This window comes from Aquarana catesbeiana, linkage group LG10, assembly GCF_042186555.1.
Source record: "Aquarana catesbeiana isolate 2022-GZ linkage group LG10, ASM4218655v1, whole genome shotgun sequence".
Lineage (NCBI taxonomy): Eukaryota > Metazoa > Chordata > Amphibia > Anura > Ranidae > Aquarana > Aquarana catesbeiana.
In genome coordinates this window covers 248,527,443-248,546,797 of record NC_133333.1, presented here as the reverse complement: position 1 = coordinate 248,546,797, position 19,355 = coordinate 248,527,443, and the positions used below count along the sequence as shown (strand labels likewise).

At 44.4% G+C, this 19,355-nt stretch overlaps 1 protein-coding gene across 1 annotated transcript; it reads right to left on the bottom strand.

Moving 5' to 3' along the window:
- Positions 1-2,740: 2,740 nt before the first annotated feature.
- UTS2 (urotensin 2) lies at positions 2,741-15,801 on the bottom strand. The gene is made up of 4 exons (XM_073601386.1): positions 14,986-15,801; positions 7,707-7,829; positions 5,867-5,904; positions 2,741-3,381 (listed from the first exon to the last, which is right to left on the bottom strand). Exons 1-4 carry the CDS (start codon positions 15,086-15,088, stop codon positions 3,262-3,264), a joined length of 384 nt encoding a protein of 127 aa, XP_073457487.1. The 5' UTR covers positions 15,089-15,801; the 3' UTR covers positions 2,741-3,261.
- Positions 15,802-19,355: the final 3,554 nt, after the last annotated feature.

Genomic DNA, 19,355 nt, shown 5'->3' with positions numbered 1-19,355 from the left:
AGACAGTGGATCCAAATCGAGCACCTCAGATCCCCTTTTCTTCGACCCTCTTGCCCACGACACTCTGTAAGCTGCGCTGTACTTTGCATAAGCCTGACGAAGGTGTTCACTGTTGCATTAGCTTCTGATTGCCAGGCAGTTTCTTTAAGGGTAGGTTCATTCAATGGGGTATAAAGCATTTGTTGGATGAATGTTACAAGCATTTGTCCAAGCTGTACAAATCCCCCCCCCCCCCCTATTTTTTCTAATACTTACTGTGACTTCCTATGATCATCAGCTCTATCTAGTGCCCCAAATATGGATTTATTTTTTTTCTGGTTGAGGTATTTCAGAAAAAAAAAAAATCTGAGTTTTGTCCACTAGATGGAGCTGTTGATCATAGGAAGTCATAATGTTAGAGCCTGAGCATTATGCTCCAGGATGCCCTGTCCTTACAGAGATCCTGTTACTTTGCCTAGACTTGTCCTTGAGAGAAATATGGAGACTGCCATTGCCAAGCTGTGCTTCTATGAAATGCTAGATGCCTGGCCTGCTTTTCTGGCCCTCCTGCTTCAATACTTTTCGGTCACTGATCAAGGAAAAAAAAAAATGATGGACGTGCGACTTTAGACCTGATTTGCATTCTTGAAGTCAGTGGGTTAGGCATAACAGACAAGCAACTAGCATTTTCAAAAGGAGGCCAGCAATGGAGAGCCCCCTCTAGTACTCCCACACATGCCTTACTTTTGAACGATCCTGCCTATTAGCTCAGTGCACCACCCTATATTTTCCTATGTGAACCCTAACAAATAAAATCCTACCTGCTCCCTTTTGGTCTGCTCTATATCCCATTGAAAGTGTTTTGTGATATCTGTTTGATAAGTGTAAAAAGATATCTGTTGATCCTGCCAGAAATCTTGTCAGCCAATAACTTCCTGTGCTAGCTGTTATCAGTCCGCAGAGATAGCTAGGTAGTTGGGAAGAGGTGTAATGTAGCCCCGTCCTAGGGTGACAACACTGCGTAGATACAGTACAATGAGTGAGAATTGTCACCCTGGGACAGGAAGTGTGTTAGTGGCAGGATCAGCAGGTGAAAAAAAAAAAGGAAAAAACTAATGCACCACCACATCTAAGGAATGGTAAGCGGAAATATGCCCAGTGATGGTGCATATACAATCATTTTGTGCATATAGGGTTAAAAAAAAAAACAAATGTTATTAGGCTGTTTGCTCTTCTGGTTGATTGTTTTCAATTGATTTAAAACATGAAATACCGCATTTGGCCACTAGATGGCGCCAAGTATAATCTCTGTTTCCTATGATGCTTAGCATCATCTAGTGGCCAGATGAAGTAATAGTTTCCTCAATAACACTGCATGTACAATCTTTCTCAGCCTAATAAAAAAATATTTTTTTTGTCCCTATTCGTGAACTTTCATTGGGCAAATCACTACCGCATTTGGCCACTAGATGGCGCTAAGCATCATAGGAAATACCGATTATACTTAGCGTCATCTAGTGGCCAAAAAAAATTAAAGCAAAGATTTTCTTCAATTTTCCCAGTGAAAGCGGTATGTACATTCATTCTTTGTGAAAGGAGACAAATCAAAACAAACAAATGTTATTAGGGTATTAACTGCGCTGGTTGAAGGTTTGGCAATGATTAAAATGGGAATTAACACATCTGGCCACTAGATGTCGCTAAGTATCCTAGAAAATGCCAATGATACTTTGTATCATCTAGTGGCCCAATGCGATGTTTGCTGTTTTAAATCAATTGAAAACAATCAACCAGCACAGCAAATTACAAATGGGGGCAGCAAAACAAATGTTATTAAGCTATTTGCTGTGCTGGTTGATTGTTTTCAATTGATTTAAAACAGAAAATACCGCATTGGGCCACTAGATGATATCGAGTATCATCGGCATTTCCTATGATACTTAGCGACATCTAGTGGCCAGATGTGGTAATTTTCATTTTAATCATTGCCAAACCTTCAACCAGCACAGGAAATACCCTAATAACATTTGTTTTTTTTTTTATTTGTCTCCTTTCACAAAGAATAAATGTACATACTGCTTTCACTGGGGAAAATTGAAGAAAATATTTGCTTTAATTTTTTTCCCTCTACAGTTTTTTTTTTAAATTATTATTATTTTGGCTATTAATGATGGGGGGGGGGGGGGGGCTGATATTTTAAGCAGACCTTGCATTTGTTTTGTTTTTTTTTGTTTTTTTTAGCTAAAAAATAGCTATTAATGATAAGGTGGGTGATATTTTGACCTTGCATTTTTTTTCCGCGGGAGGGGGGGGGGGGTGGTTGTCTTTAAAAAAAAAAAAATAATGGCTATTAAGGATGAGGAAGGAAGCATGATGTTTTAAGCAGACCTTGCACTATATTTTGTTGTTTTGGGTTTTTTGGGGTTTTTTTAGCTAAAAAATAGCTATTGATAAAGTCTGATATTTTAAGCAGACTTTGCATTTTTTTTTTTTTTTTTTTTTTAGCTTAAAAATGGCACTTAATGATTAGAGAGGGGCCCTGATATTTAAGCAGACTTTCAGATCTCTTTGTTTTGATCTTCTTTTTTTTTTTTGCATGTTTTTTATTTATTTATTTTTTTTATGAAAAAAAATGGCTCTTAATGATGAGAGAGAAGGCCTGATATTTAAAGTATAGACGTTGCATTTCACTGCATGGTCAGCTGTAATTGTGGAACTCATGGAAGCACTCACACAGGCTTCATACAAGGACTCAAGTAAGTTCAATACAATTGTTTCTGTTTTTATTAAATAGCTATTACTTTTAAAGAAAAAAAAAAACATAACAAATATCCGCAAAACATAAAATGCTTCTTCATCTCAGAATGAAAAATAATCTACTTCTTTGGCAAGTCCGGCTTCACATTCTCAGGCGTTCTCGGATACCCTGTAGGAGGCGTTCTTCTATATACAGGGGGGTAAGGGAATGTTGTAAAAATAAGCAGAGATTATGGGATGTATTAATATTAAAAAAAAAAAAAATTCAGAGCTATTCATCATGTGAAACTTCATACAGAAGAGTGAATCAAGAAAATACCACAATATGGTCAGTAGACGTTAATAGGAAAACCTATTTACTATGATCGTCGGCTCCATCTAGTGGCCATAATGCACTATTTTCCTGATGCACTTTATTCTGTATGTAGAATAACAGTTTAATAACATTACATGTTGATTTACACAGACAAATAGCTCTGAGAATTTTTTTTAGAAATACATCCCAAGTGTTTACACACTCCGCATTCAGACGCAGTATTTCCAGAAACATTCGGACAGGTTTCCCCCACGCTTCTTGAATTGTTTGCGGTCTTTGGATTGCAGGCGGCTGAGCAGCGATATTCGGGGGTGCTTGTCAAACAGCTCCTATAAAGGCAGGAAATACAGAATTAAAAATCAGCTCTAAACAACTATACAAAAAGCAGGGGCCTGCTAATGTGTTCCAAGGGAGCTGGGCCATCTGAATCCCTTTAGGGGCCCATTCATACTCATTGCGGTCCTGTGCACACTTAGGGGGGTGCATTTAAAAAAAAAAAAAAAAAAATTATAATTCACAGAGCTATTCATCCTGTTAAACTGCATGTACATTTGTTCTATGCAAAAAGTGGAAAAATTTAACTTACTAGGCTATTTTTCCCTCAAGGTTGAATGTTTATCAGAAAGCCGTGCAGCAGAAAAATACCACATTATGGCCACTAGATGGAGCCAATAATCACAGCAAATAATTTTTTTTTTTTTTTTTTTTTTTTTTTTTTTATGATCGTCAGCTCCATCTAGTGGCAATAATGCAGTATAAATCATATTGATTTAATATGAATTAATATCAATCAACTTGATATTAGGAAAAAAAATAATAACAGTTTGCCCCCTCCAGTCAATCGCACAGAACATGTATTTTATATATATATATCAAAATAAAAATATATATATACATTAAATTAAATAAAAATTATATATATATATATAAATATATATATATATATATATATATATATATATATATATATATATATATATATATATATATATATATATATATATTACAAATCAAAATATTAGGAGAGAAATTAGAACCCCTGCCAGGCTTTTATTGCTGTCTGTGTCCTCATTAGTGGGATTCACCCTCTCTATTTGTACCGGTGACCACTATCACAGAGAGTGAAAGTGTGAAAATCACAAATTTTGGGTACTAGTTCTGGAGACAACCAGGAATTGGGGGGACTTCCTCTCACTTCCTGTCGTGGCTATGGCACAGGAGGTTATAATCCCTTTCTTACTCTATCCAACAAGGGGGGGGGGAAGTTTTGTCTTTAGTTCTACTCATAGGTTTGCACAGCCTATTGCATTAGAGTGTGCACCCGAAATGTATTAAAACATGGACGGTGTTAGTAGGGCAGAGGTTGATGTCAGTAGAGCAATGGACTTGTCAGCAGGGCAGAGGTTGGTGTCAGTAGGGCAGTGAACAGTGTAGGCCCATCCATTAGGGGCGCTGCCCCCCCTATCCATTTGTCCGGCCCTCTGAGCTACATGCGGGGCGCCGGATGCAGAGCACTGCGCTTTGAGCCCACCCAGTTATGTGACAATAGCTGTTGTCATACTGATTCTCCTCCCAGCCAATTGGGAAACGGGTCGTGAAACCCATTTCGTGATTGGCCAGAAGGAGAAGTGATCTTATTGGTCAAGGAGGGAGCAAGAGAAGGGAGGGAGACACATGGCCGAAGGAGAAGCAGGGGAAGCCCGACCGACCCACCAGGCGCCATTGTGTCTCCAGGGATGTCTCACCCGCACCGGCTCAGCCATCCAGCATCCAGCACTCCTTGGCTCGGACAAGGGAGGGAGGTGGAGGGGAGGAAAGTCATCCCGGGCAGGACATCTGCCTTCTAAAGCAAGGAGGCCATCTGTCTCCCGCGGGGGTGGGGGGGTGTTGCTGGTGTTCATGTCCATCTCCCAGGGGGAATGGACTTATCTCCCGCCGAGGGGTGGGGGTCTTGTTTGCCACCACCCCCACCCCCAAATTATTGAGCATCAGTGGCAGTAGTTTTTTATTACTTTATTTTTTACGATATTTTTTACGATATTTTTTAGGCGCCCCATTGGGGGGCTTTGGTGAAATAGCAGGGGAATCTGCACCGCACGGGGTGATTAGGGTGTGCCCAGGCACACCTGCCACACCCCCTGTGCCTGCCTATGGTTCTACTTCAAAGCCCAGTTGAGCTCTCACCCCTTTTTTTTTTTATAGCCCTGTCTCCTGCGTTTTGCAATTTGTGAAGAATGTTTTGTTTCGAAATACCTCTTTCAGTGAAAGTGCTGTATCCTGCCCTCACAATGCAGTGGTCCGTACTGGCAGAGCTTAGCAGTGGTCACACCCCTTCCTCTCAACAGACCCTACACACCTTTGCAGAGAAGGGGGCGTGTCCATCCACTGAATAGATGCCAAATTGGGAGCAGTGACTGTGACCATGCAGCCACTGCGTCCCATTTGACATGAATGGGACTTCCTGCACGGGGGAATGCCTGTGCATCCCTATGTGGGTAAACGTGGCTCTTGCACGGGCATGCGCTGTAGTTGCGTCCGTGTGAACGAGTTAAAAGCTCATGTGTATAACTCGCGTTGGGAGCCGCAGGTGACGCGTGAAGCTGGCCATACAAGTGAATGACTGTTGGTGGTCTTGCTCGTGTATGCCCCAACGCTCTGCACGTGCATGTACAATGTGTTTGCCGAAACGCGTCAATTCTTTGTACGATGTCTGACCGCCTATTGATTTCTGAGACCACGGCTGACACGCGGTGATTTATTCCTGGTTAATTGGTGCTGAAAGGGACGTTTCAGTTGAAGTCGTCTGTCACTCACCTCTTTGTCGTCCATGTTATAGGCGTCCAGACCGAATCCTGAAAACAGAACGTTGTGGGTTAGACGGATGTACGACCCTACTGATCACATCAAAGGAGAAGTGCAGGTAACACACAACATACAACGAGACATAAGGACAGATACAGAAGCCGTGTTTGAATTGTTGAATGTTCTGGTTTATATATAAGCCCGAAAAAATCTTACATAAAAAAAAAGTTAAAAAAAAGTATAAAAAAAAAAAAAATAAATAAAAAGTAAAAAAAAAAAAATATGTTGCTCTCCACAACTTAAACTTTGTGTTTAACTGCTTGCCGACCGTATATTATACATATACAGCGGCAAGGCGGCTTTCCTGCGCAGGATCGCGTACCTAGTACGTGATCCAAGCATCAGGCTAGGGATCGCCCCTGCCGCCCTCCCCCTGGCTGTGCTTGGCTGTAACACGAACCCGGTGCTGGCTGCTGATTGGTCGTTGGCACCAGACGACCGGCTCCGGACATTAACGAAGAGAGCCCTGTCCCAGATAGCAAGCAAATTGTGCTGCAAGTTTGAAAATGACTCGCTAAGCTATTTCTAGACTTGCTATCCTTCACAAGTTTGTTGCACAATTGCAGCAAAGTCCGCATTGCATGACTCCGGATCAACTTTCTGTGCAAACATTCTGCAAGTCTGCTGCAAGTTCTGGTTCGGTTTTGTTGTGCAATATAGTCATCCCACCACAGGGGGGCACTGTGGCTGAATTTTCATGCTGTAGACTTGCAGAGCTCTTGCTGTAGACTCACCACTGCAACTTTGCTCTTATTAGAGACCTGCCATGCAAATTTTCTACAAATTGGAAAAGTCTCAACTAGAATTAGTGCTTTAAGTGCTCTGCAAGTTACAACTTGCCAGTGAAAATGTGCTGCAAGTTAACGGACTTACATTTCCACACTGCCACCATTTATGGTAAGTTATCCTTGCTGTCTGGGGTGTAGGTAAACAAAGACAGGGATCTCTTCTGACAGCAGCAATGTGCTGTCTTTTTCTTCCTGCAAAGCACATTGCTTAGTAAAAGAGCAGCACAGGCAGTGACACAGTAATACTGGCTAGGCACACATTTAACCCTTTGGTTGCCCTAGATCTTAACCCCTTTCCCAGCCAGTGTTATTAGTACAGTGACAGTGCATATTTTTTAGCACCGATCACTGTATTGGTATCAATGGTTCCAAAAAAAAAAAAAGTGTCACTTAATGTCCGATTTGTCCGCCGCAATATCGCAGTCCCCGCTATAAATTGCTGATTGCCGCCATTACAGGTAAAAAAAAAAATAAAAAAAAAATATCTATAGATATATATAGATATATCTATATATATCTATAGATATATAGATATATATAGATATATCTATATATATCTATATATCTATAGATATATATAGATATCTATATCTATAGATATAGATATCTATATCTATAGATATAGATATCTATAGATATAGATATAGATATCTATATCTATAGATATCTATAGATATAGATATCTATATCTATATCTATATATATAAATAAATATATCTCATAGTTTTTGGACGCTATAACTTTTGCGCAAACCAATCAAGATACGCTTATTGTATTTTTTTTTTTTACCAAAAATATGTAGCAGAATACATATTGGCCAGATTGATGAAGAAATTCGATTTCTTTACATTTGTTTAATGGATATATTTAATAGCAGAGAGGTAAAAAATATTCTTTTTTTATTTTTTTCCAAAGTGAAAGTGCCCGGTATTGAAGTGGTTAACAAAGCACAAAGCCACAACCCATAGACAACCCTGTCTCTGTACCCAGGCCTTCACACTCACCTTCTTTGCTGAAAATATCGTCGGGATCTCTCTCTACTTCCTTGTCTAGAAACATCGGTAGATTCCGCAGTAAACGCGTGTCGTCATCCCAGCTCTTCAAGTCCCCGAAATCCATCGCCGACTCTGATAGGGGGAAAAGAGAGAGGTCAGAGCACCCATTAACTCACCTAATGCGTTAAGATGTATTCATGGCGTGTTTTTGGTGTGTTTTTGATGCACTTTACAGGTGTTGGTGGAGTTTTCAAAACCGCTCATGGATCGCCTGCTTTTGAAGCTAGTAAAATCTTGGCCTAAAAGGGGTTGCTCTCTCGCTTTGGGGAGAGTTCATTTCCTGTTGTGTCTCGAGGATAGGAAGTGAAGAGAAATCTCCCTACTGGGGCACAAACAGCAAAAAGATAAACCAAAAAGATGTTTCAACCCTTCCCTACTCCATCCAAAAAAAAAAAAACATGTTTTTTTGCTATGAACTTCAACTTTATCAACTTTATCAACTTTATAAATATATATATATATATATATATATATATATATATATATATATATATATATATATATATATATATATATATATATATATATTTATTTATATACTAAAGAAATATGAGCGTTGATTACTGTAGGCAGTACATCACATGGAATATAGCCCACAGACATCATGGGGGAGAGAGTGCAAAATCTGGTGCAGCTGTGCATGGGAGCCAATCAGCTTCTCACTTCCGCTTGTTCAATGAAGCTTTGACAATAAAACCTGGAAGCTGATTGGTTACTATGCACAGCTGCACCAGATTTTGCACCCTCCAGGTTTAGTATATCACCCATAGCTCCCAACTGTCCCTGATTTGGAGCAATGTCCCTCTGTCCCTCTTTCCTCCTCATTTATCCCTCGTTTTGGTCTGATCTATATAGATGTATATAAAATGCACTTTTTATCTATCAAAAAGTGTTTTTCCAGTGCTAAACCTTTCATCTGATTTCTAAATTGCTGAATTTGTAAATTCCAAAAGCCAATTTAAAGGAATAGTAGTGGTAAAAAAAAAAAAAGCACTTCTGTGTTTAACCAATCTTGTTTTTTTGTACAATTCTCCTTTAAGGGGGCGTGGCAGGGGGTGTGTCCTATGCCTGCATACTTTTGCTGATAGGTGTCCCTCATTCCCATCTCCATGGGTTTATATGCCTTATAGATGCTCCTCTAACACATTGCAATGTTTCCCAGACTGCAAGTTATGGGAGGGGAAGTAGAAGATTCCTTCCACAATTCCAAATGTATTTAACCACTTCCTGCCCACAGGACGTCATATGACATCCTGGACTTTGAGTGGAGATATCTGAATGGTGGGTCATCATTCGGATATCTTTTTTTTTCAGACGGTGATTCCATTACAAGAAAAAGCCATCTTAGCAGCTTTTTAGCCTCTTGATTGCTTTTACGCCCCCTCCCCCTGCCCTGTGCTTCTCCGTACGATCAGGGAGCCAGAGAATGAATTCACCAGCGGTGGCAGTTTACCATAGAGCTGGCCGGGGATGGTCCCAGGGCCAGCTCTTTGACCCCTTGGAGGCCAGAAGCGACGTCATCACGTCACTTCCGGTGGCGGCAGATGTAAACTGCCGTTTTCTTTGCTGGGAAGCCTGTGATCGATTTTTTTTTTTTTATATCTCAAGCTTTCCAGCTTAGAGGAGAGATGTGGGGACTTATAGACCCCAGATCTCTCCGTAAAGAGGACCTGTCATGTCTTATTCCTATTACAAGGGATGTTTACATTCCTTTTGCAAGGATGTGGAATTCCCTTCCACAGGCGGTGGTCTCAGCGGGGAGCATTGATAGTTTCAAAAAAACTATTAGATAAGCACCTGAATGACCACAACATACAGAGATATACAATGTAATACTGACATATAATCACACACATAGGTTGGACTTGTGTCTTTTTTCAACCTCACCTACTATGTAACTAAATAAAAGTGATTACAAAAATAAATAAAGGGAAAGTGTGAAAAAAAAATACTAATACAATAAACAGCAAAAAAAAAAAAAGATTTAAAGCGCCCCCATCCTCTCGAGTTCGTCTGCAGAAGTGAAATCATACGTAGGTCGCGCCCGCATATGTAAACAGCATTCAAACTACACATATACATAGTTACATAGTAGGCGAGGTTGAAAAAAGACACAAGTCCATCAAGACCAACCTATGTGTGTGATTATATGTCAGTATTACATTGTATATCCCTGTATGTTGCGGTCATTCAGGTGATTATCTAAGGCCCCTTTCACACTGGGGCGGTGGGGGCGTCAGCGGTACAACAGCGCTATTTTTAGCGCTGCTGTACCGTCGTTCTTGCAGTGGTATTCGGCCGCTAGCGGTGCGGTTTTAACCCCCGCTGGCGGCCGAAAAAGGGTTAAAATCCCTCGTACAGCGCGGCTATAGCCGCGGTATTGCCGCGGTATAGCCGCGCTGTCCCATTGATTTCAATGGGCAGGAGCGGTGAAAGAGCGGTGAATACACCGCTCCTTCACCGCTCCAAAAAAGTGGTTTGCAGGACTTTTTTCACCGTCCTGCCTGCGCACCGCTTCAGTGTGAAAGCCCTCGGGCTTTCACACTGAACAAACAGCGGAGGCTGTTTAGGGGCGGTTTGCAGGCGGTATTTTTAGCGCAATACCGCCTGCAAACCGCCCCAGTGTGAAAGGGGTCTAATAGTTTCTTGAAACTATCGATGCTCCCCGCTGAGACCACCGCCTGTGGAAGGGAATTCCACATCCTTGCCGCACTTACAGTAAAGAACCCATGTGAGGTATCGCTGCAATCGTTAGAGGGAGAGCAATAATTCTAGACCTCCTCTGTAACTCTAAACTGGCAGCCAGTACAAATTTTTAAAGCCTCACCTAGGGAGATTTTTTAAGTAGCGAAGTTTGGCGCCAAGTGTGAGATGTTTGGTATCTATTTACTCGGTGTAACATCATCTTTCACATTATACAAAAAAATGGGGTAAATATTGTGTTTCGTTTTTTTTTTTTTTTTTTTAATTCATGAAAGTGTTTTTTTCCCCCCCAAAAAATCGCATTCGAAAAATTGCTACGCAAATATCGTGTGACACATAAAATTGCAAAAACCGCAATTAATTTCCCTAGGGTCTCTGCTAAAATAATATATATATAATGTTTGCGGGTTCTGAGAAATTTCCTAGCAAAAAAAAAAAAAAGAATTTTTCATGTAGGAGAGGAATGCCAGAATTGACTCCGGTCTTTCAATGTCACTGTAAAATTGCAGCCACCCTAGGAACCAATCAAAACTCACTTTGAATTTTAAAACTGAGCTCCGGGCACAAGAACTTTAATGTAAACAGATTTCCCAATAGCCACAAATGATATAAATTGACTCTGTGAGCACCGGGTGCCTTTACAAACTCAGATATTTTCTTGTAAAAGTGACAGTGCAATCATCACAGGGCTATACAGAGCCTGTGCAGAGAGCTGGGGGGGGGGCGCATCAGGCTCCACCCACTACAGAAAACTACAAGAGGGGGCGGAGACAAGACCAGTCCCCCTGCACAAGGCGAGCGCAGAGCAGTGGGAGGGGCCCAGCAGGCTCCACCCACCCCAGAAGGGGACGGAGACAAGACAAGTCCCCCTGCACAAGGCGAGCGCAGAGCAGTGGGAGGGGCCCAGCAGGCTCCACCCACCCCAGAAGGGGACGGAGACAAGACCAGTCCCCCTGCACAAGGCGAGCGCAGAGCAGTGGGAGGGGCCCAGCAGGCTCCACCCACCCCAGAAGGGGACGGAGACAAGACAAGTCCCCCTGCACAAGGCGAGCGCAGAGCAGTGGGAGGGGCCCAGCAGGCTCCACCCACCCCAGAAGGGGGCGGAGACAAGACCAGTCCCCCTGCACAAGGAGAGAGAGCAGCAGTGAGCGGTCTTTATTACAGGAAGTCTCACACTGGATTACTGCACAGATCTGGAAGAAATACACAAAGATCACCAAGAAGACTTCAAGAAGAAGACACATGATGATTGGATTTAGATTATATATTTTTATCTCGCCGTTCAGCTTTTACCACTTTAAGACCAGACCATTTCCGATACGTTTTGTTTACAAGAAAAAAATCAGTTTTTTTTTGGGGGGGGGGGGGGTTGGTAGAAAATGACTTGGAACCCCTAAATATTATATTTGTTCTTTTTATAAGAGCATAAAATGGTGGTCGTTCAAATTTTCTATGTCACATTAAATTTGCACATCGTTTTTTCAAATGCAGTTTTCTTCGAAAAAATACACTTTAATGAATTTTAATGCAAAAAAAAAAAAAATTATATATATATATATATATATATATATATATATATATATATATATATATATATATATATATATATATATATATATATATATATATATATATATATATATAAAAAACCCAATTTTTTGGTAAAATATAAAAGATGATGACCTGCCGAGTAAATAGATGCCTAACATGTCGTGCTTTAAAATTGCACATGCTCGTGGAATGGCGACAAAGTATGATAATTAAAAAGTTTCCATAGTCAACACTTTTAACAATTTTTACAGGTTACCTGTTTAGAGTTACAGAGGAGGTCTAGTGATAGAATTATTGCTTTTGCTATAACCTTTTGCGGTGATACCTCACATGTGTAGTATGAACATCATTTACATATGTGCGCAAACCAGGAAACAGGGCCCTTTAAAATATATATATATTATTTTATTTTAAAAAATATATTTTTTTTACGCTGTCCCTTTGGTATCAAGGGAGGGACTTCTTCCCCATCATTGGTGTCAATAGACAGAATTGTGCCCTTTTCATTGGTGTCAGTAGGAGGAATAGTGCCCCATCATTGGTGTTAGTGGAGTGGAGAAGGTGTACAGACCTGGGAAACCCAGCACAGGGATGGTGGGAACTCCTCATAATGGGCACAGCGGGTGTACAGACCCAAGAACTCAATGCAGGGATGGTGGGATCCCTCATAATGGACAAAGTGGGTGTACAGACATGGGAACTGAGCACAGGGATGGTGGAAACCCTTCATAACAGGCACAGTAGGTGTACAGACCCCGGAGCTCAGCACTGGCATGTTGGAAAACCCTCATAATGGGCACAACAGGTGTACAGACCCCGGAACTCAACTCATGGATGGTGGAAACCCCTCATTAATCATAAGCGGCACCACATGTGTACAGACCTGGAAACTAAGCACATGGGTGAAGGGAACCCATAATAGGCACAGCAGGTGTACAGACCCAGTAACTCAATACAGGGATGGTGGGATCCCCTTATAATGGGCAAAGTGGGTGTACAGACATGGGAACTCAGCACAGGGATGGTGTCAACCCCTCATAATGGGTACAGCAGGTTACAGACCTGGGAACCCCTTAGAATGGGAACAGAAGGTGTACAGACCCGGGAGCTCCTCATAATGGGCACAGCTGGTGTGCAGACCCAGGAACTCAATGCAGGGATGGTGGGAACACCTTATAATGGGCACAGCAGGTATACAGACCTGGGAGCTCAGAGAAGGAATGGTGGAAAGGGAAACTCCTCATATAAGGCTCAGCAGGTGTGCAGACCCAGAAACTCAACTCATGGATGGTGGAAACCCCTCATTAATCATAAGCAGCACCACATGTGTACAGACCTGGAAACTAAGCACATGGATGGTGGGAACCCCTCATTATAGGCACATCAGGTGTACAGACCTGGGAACTCAGCACATGGATGGTGGGAACCCCTCATAATGGGCACAGCAAGTGTACAGACCCAGTAACTTAATGCAGGGATGGTGGGATCCCCTTATAATGGGCAAAGTGGGTGTACAGACACGGGAACTCAGCACAGGGATGGTGGGAACCCCTCATAATGGGCACAGCGGGTGTACAAACCCAGGAACTCAGCACAGGGATGATGGGAACCCCTCATAATGGGTACAGCTGGTGTACAGACCCTGGAACTCAGCACAGGGATGATGGGAACCCCTCATAATGGGTACAGCAGGTGTACAGACCCCGGAGCTCGGCACTGGCATGTTGGAAAACCCTTATAATGGGCTCAGCAGGTGTGCAGACCCGGGAACTCAACTCATGGATGGTGGAAACCCCTCATTAATCGGCACCACGTGTGTACAGACCTGGAAACTAAGCACATGGATAAAGGGAACCCCTTGTAATAGGCACAGCAGGTGTACAGACCCAGGAACAGCACAGGGGTGGTTGGAACCCTTCCTAATGGGCACAGCAGGGGTGTAGACTCAGGAACTCAGCACAAGGATGGTGGGAACCCCTCAGGCACAGCAGGTGTACAGACTCAGGAACTCAGCACAGGGATGGTGGGAACCCCTCATAATGGGCACAGCAGGTGTACAGACCTGGGAACTCAGCACAGGGATGGTGGGAACCCCTCATAATGGGCACAGCAGGTGTACAGACCTGAGAACTCAGCACAGGGATCTATCACACATATAGAAGAGACTGTTAAGGGGTTTATCTTTCCAGCATCTACCCAACTTTGAAATATCGTTTTTTGGTGAACTGACTCCACCGGCGGCCACCAATCAGATCATGACCTCCCATGACACACAGCACACAGATTCTTAAGAAGAAAATAAAATTGGGCGATAACCTTTCTTTGCTCAGACTGTTTTATATCTGAGGCTCTGTGTATCTGCCAGGACAACAAGTATTTCCCAATCATGACACAACAACGATCACATTTGTACAGGGCGGATATTTTTTCTCTCTAAGTACGGATTTTCCGGTAGGTGGGCTTTAAAACAAAGTGCACCAAATATACCCCATCAGTGATCTCTAGGGTTCACTGGAAGTCATGGCATAAATGTGGGAATACATTATAACAGCTGCATTAAGATGATAATGTCCTATCAGATCTGAAGGTGACTTAAAAGGTAAGCGAACAGGGGTACTTCCGATAATATACGTCGTTCTCCTCTTGTAACATTTGCCTAAAAGCGCCGGCGCGTTATTAATGCCATTTAATATTCGCGGCAATTATTTGCTCCCTGTAAGGGAACACAATGTAATTCTAATTTCCGATTGTGCTGCTAATGGATGTCTTTTAAAGAACACGCTCTCGTCTATTCCTGAACTTCGGCATTTAAAATCCATTTGACCCGCTCTCTCTAATCACTCATCGAACGCGCGTTTGGCCGCCAAACTAAGTCTTTTTACTTTAACCTTGAAGTCGAAAAAAAAAGAGTTTAGCCTACAAAGCAGAAGACTTTTTTTTTTTTTTTTTAAATGTTACATTTGTTAATTCTTACCTGACAGACGGAGGGAACCCTTACCGGGGACGATGATGGGCAACGACCGAAAGGAGCAGAAAGAGCCGACAAGGATTAGGCAGCAGAAGAAAAGCTTGGACATGGCTTCAGGAAATTTCGGGCGTCTTGTAGGTTCAGGAACTCTCCGTGATGGCCAGTGCCTTTTATCATTTAGGTGTCACCTCTTATATACGGAGCAGTGACGGCACACCATCACCGCCGTCCAAGGAGACTAATGAGGGATGGGCAGGAGTCCCATCCGCCCTGAATTCGAAATGAGAGTCACTTTGCATTGATGTCATCCTTCAAGGTTCGTAGACGATAAATTTACTGTCTCGAAAAAGGCCTCTTGCTCCAAACTGTTGCAGCAAATGTGGCATGGCCAATCTGCCGAAATGAAAGAGCTGCCTTTTTTTTTTTTTTTTTTTTTAAACTTATAAATGATGGTTGGTGGATGGGGTCATGTCGTGGTGGAGATGACCAGGGCAGCTCGGTGCGTGATTTATGGTCCTCTGCTCGCTTTGACGCACAACGTCAAGCTTTGAAAAGTGGATATTTTAGCGCGCTGGATGGATGATGTGTCAGTGGGTGTTTGGGGTATCTCCACCGAGAATGACTGTGAATTAATTTTGGAGCCTTTCGACTAACGCGCGCTGAAAAATTACTTTCTAATTGCGCTCACTTGCCGTTTTGTATCGAGTTTTTAGTTATTTTTTACAGGTATTTTATATGGTTGCAGATAATTTACATATTGTGCATTCACAGATCTCAAGGAGCTTACGATCTAAGGTTCCTTTTCGCTCATGCATTCATACACCTACTAGGGCCAACTTTGACAGGAGCCAATTACCCTGCAACATGTCTTTAAAGTGTGGGAGGAAACTGGAGTACCCGGAGGAAAACCCACACAAGCACAAAGAGAACATGCAAACCCCATGCAGATCATGTCCTGACTTTTTGACACCCTAGGTGAAATCTCATTTTGCCGCTCCACCCCTGACTACAGCCCCTTTGCCCTGCCCATGTATACCCCACCTTTTTAATGCAGCGCCCATCAAATGCAGCCTCATCAGTGCCCGTCAAATGCAGCCTCACCAGCGCCCATCAAATGCAGCCTCACCAGTGCCCGTCAAATGCAGCCTCACCAGTGCCCATCAAATGCAGCCTCACCAGCGCCCGTCAAATGCAGCCTCACCAGCGCCCGTCAAATGCAGCCTCACCAGCGCCCATCAAATGCAGCCTCACCAGTGCCCGTCAAATGCAGCCTCACCAGTGCCCGTCAAATGCAGCCTCACCAGTGCCCGTCAAATGCAGCCTCACCAGTGCCCGTCAAATGCAGCCTCACCAGTGCCCGTCAAATGCAGCCTCACCAGTGCCCGTCAAATGCAGCCTACCAGCGCCCATCAAATGCAGCCTACCAGCGCCCGTCAAATGCAGCCTACCAGCGCCCGTCAAATGCAGCCTCACCAGCGCCCGTCAAATGCAGCCTCACCAGCGCCGTCAAATGCAGCCTCACCAGCGCCCGTCAAATGCAGCCTGACCAGCGCCCGTCAAATGCAGCCTGACCAGCGCCCGTCAAATGCAGCCTGACCAGCGCCCGTCAAATGCAGCCTGACCAGCGCCCGTCAAATGCAGCCTGACCAGCGCCCGTCAAATGCAGCCTGACCAGCGCCCGTCAAATGCAGCCTGACCAGCGCCCATCAAATGCAGCCTGACCAGCGCCCGTCAAATGCAGCCTGACCAGCTCCCGTCAAATGCAGCCTGACCAGCGCCCGTCAAATGCAGCCTGACCAGCGCCCGTCAAATGCAGCCTGACCAGCGCCCGTCAAATGCAGCCTGACCAGCGCCCGTCAAATGCAGCCTGACCAGCGCCCGTCAAATGCAGCCTGACCAGCGCCCGTCAAATGCAGCCTGACCAGCGCCCGTCAAATGCAGCCTGACCAGTGCCCGTCAAATGCAGCCTCACCAGTGCCCGTCAAATGCAGCCTCACCAGTGCCCGTCAAATGCAGCCTCACCAGTGCCCGTCAAATGCAGCCTCACCAGTGCCCGTCAAATGCAGCCTACCAGCGCCCATCAAATGCAGCCTACCAGCGCCCGTCAAATGCAGCCTACCAGCGCCCGTCAAATGCAGCCTCACCAGCGCCCGTCAAATGCAGCCTCACCAGCGCCGTCAAATGCAGCCTCACCAGCGCCCGTCAAATGCAGCCTGACCAGCGCCCGTCAAATGCAGCCTGACCAGCGCCCGTCAAATGCAGCCTGACCAGCGCCCGTCAAATGCAGCCTGACCAGCGCCCGTCAAATGCAGCCTGACCAGCGCCCGTCAAATGCAGCCTGACCAGCGCCCGTCAAATGCAGCCTGACCAGCGCCCATCAAATGCAGCCTGACCAGCGCCCGTCAAATGCAGCCTGACCAGCTCCCGTCAAATGCAGCCTGACCAGCGCCCGTCAAATGCAGCCTGACCAGCGCCCGTCAAATGCAGCCTGACCAGCGCCCGTCAAATGCAGCCTGACCAGCGCCCGTCAAATGCAGCCTGACCAGCGCCCGTCAAATGCAGCCTGACCAGCGCCCGTCAAATGCAGCCTGACCAGCGCCCGTCAAATGCAGCCTGACCAGCGCCCGTCAAATGCAGCCTCACCAGCGCCCATCAATGAATGTTTACTTGCTTCCATTCATTCGGGAGTCGGGACACAGACACAGTCCTCCGCCGTTGATGCGCCTCTGACACTATGTGCGAATGGAGCGGCGGCTGCCTGCTGATGCTGAGACTTAGTTGCTTGCTGCAGAGAGAAGAGAGTAGGAACACCAGTGGCTGGGCGCCCTAGGCAGCAGTGAGTCCTAGGCAGCTGCCTAGTTTGCCTAGTGGTAGCACCGGCCCTGCTGGGCGCTGCTAAGCAACTCTACTGCCCAAAGTGCCTGAAATTGTATTGGCCCTCGTTCATACCGACAGGTTCAAATCGCATGACAAATCGAACCCTATTGCCAGCAATGAAACTGTTCAAAATGGTATGACTGACTTTGCGGTGCCACACAGATTTGAAAAAAGGTTCCTGCGCTATTTTTTTTGCAATTTCAGGTGCAACTTGCATAGACATCTGTGCACAAAGTTGCACAGATTTCAGCCAGGTGTCACCTGAAGCCGCACTGATCTGCGGCTTTGAAATAGCGTAGCTTCAAGTGAAGTCGCACGATTTTAAAGGCGGATCAGTGTGAACGGGGGGCTTACAGTGGTTTTAACCACTTGCTGACCAGCCGCCGCAGTTACACTGCGGCAGTTTGGCTCTGCTGCGCAAATCGCTGTAGGTGTACGTCGGGCTCGTACACGGCGATCTGTGGGGGCATGCGCGCTCAAATTGGCCATCGGGGGGGGGAGCCAATCAGCGGGTGGGATGGACTCGATGTCTGCTGGCCACCCATGATCGTTTCCTCCCGCAGTGACAGAACGGGGATCTGTCTGTGTTCACGAGGCAGATCTCCGTTCTGCACAGGGGAGATCACACAGATCCTGTCTTTCTGCTATGCAGGAAGACGGATCTGTGTGTTGTCCCAGTGAGCCCATCCCCCATACAGTTAGAACACACAGTGAGGGAACACAGTTAACCCCTTTGATCGCCTCTGTTAACCCCTTCCCTGCCAGTGTCAGTACAGTGACAGTGCATATTTTTAGGACTTATCACTGTAATATAGTCACTGCTTCCCAAAAAAGTGTCAAAAATGGCAGTTAGGTGTCCGATCTGTCCTCCGCAATGTCGCAGTCCCGCTAAAATTCACTGATCGCCGCCATTACTAATAAAAATAAATAATAAACATGCCATAAATCTATCCTCTATTTTGCAGACGCGGTAACTTTTGCTCAAACCAATCGATATACGCTTATTGGGGGTTTTTTTTACCAAAAATATGTAGCAAAATACCAACTGGCCTAAATTGATGAATAAATTAGGTTTTTTTTTTTTAAAATTTGGAAATGTTTTAAAGCAGAAAGTAAAAAACTTTTGTTAGTTTTTTTTCAAAATTGTCACTCTTTTTTTTTTGTTTATATCGTAAAAAATAAAAACCGCAGAGGTGATCAAATACCACCAAAAGAAAGCTCTATTTGTGGTGAAGAAAAAGGACATTTTATTTGGGTACGGCGTCGCACGACCGCGCAATAGTCAAAGCGACGCTGTGCCGTATCGCAAAAAATGCTCTGGTCATTAAGGGGGCAAATCCCTTCGGGGCAGAAGTGGTTAAAGGCTAAAGGTGTTTCACCTTAAAGGAATGCATTCTATGCATTAAGGGAAAAAAAATTCTGTATGCAGCACCCCTTATACTTACCCGAGCCTGATCTTGATCCTGCGGTGTGCACAAGAGCAGGGGCTCTCTCGGCTC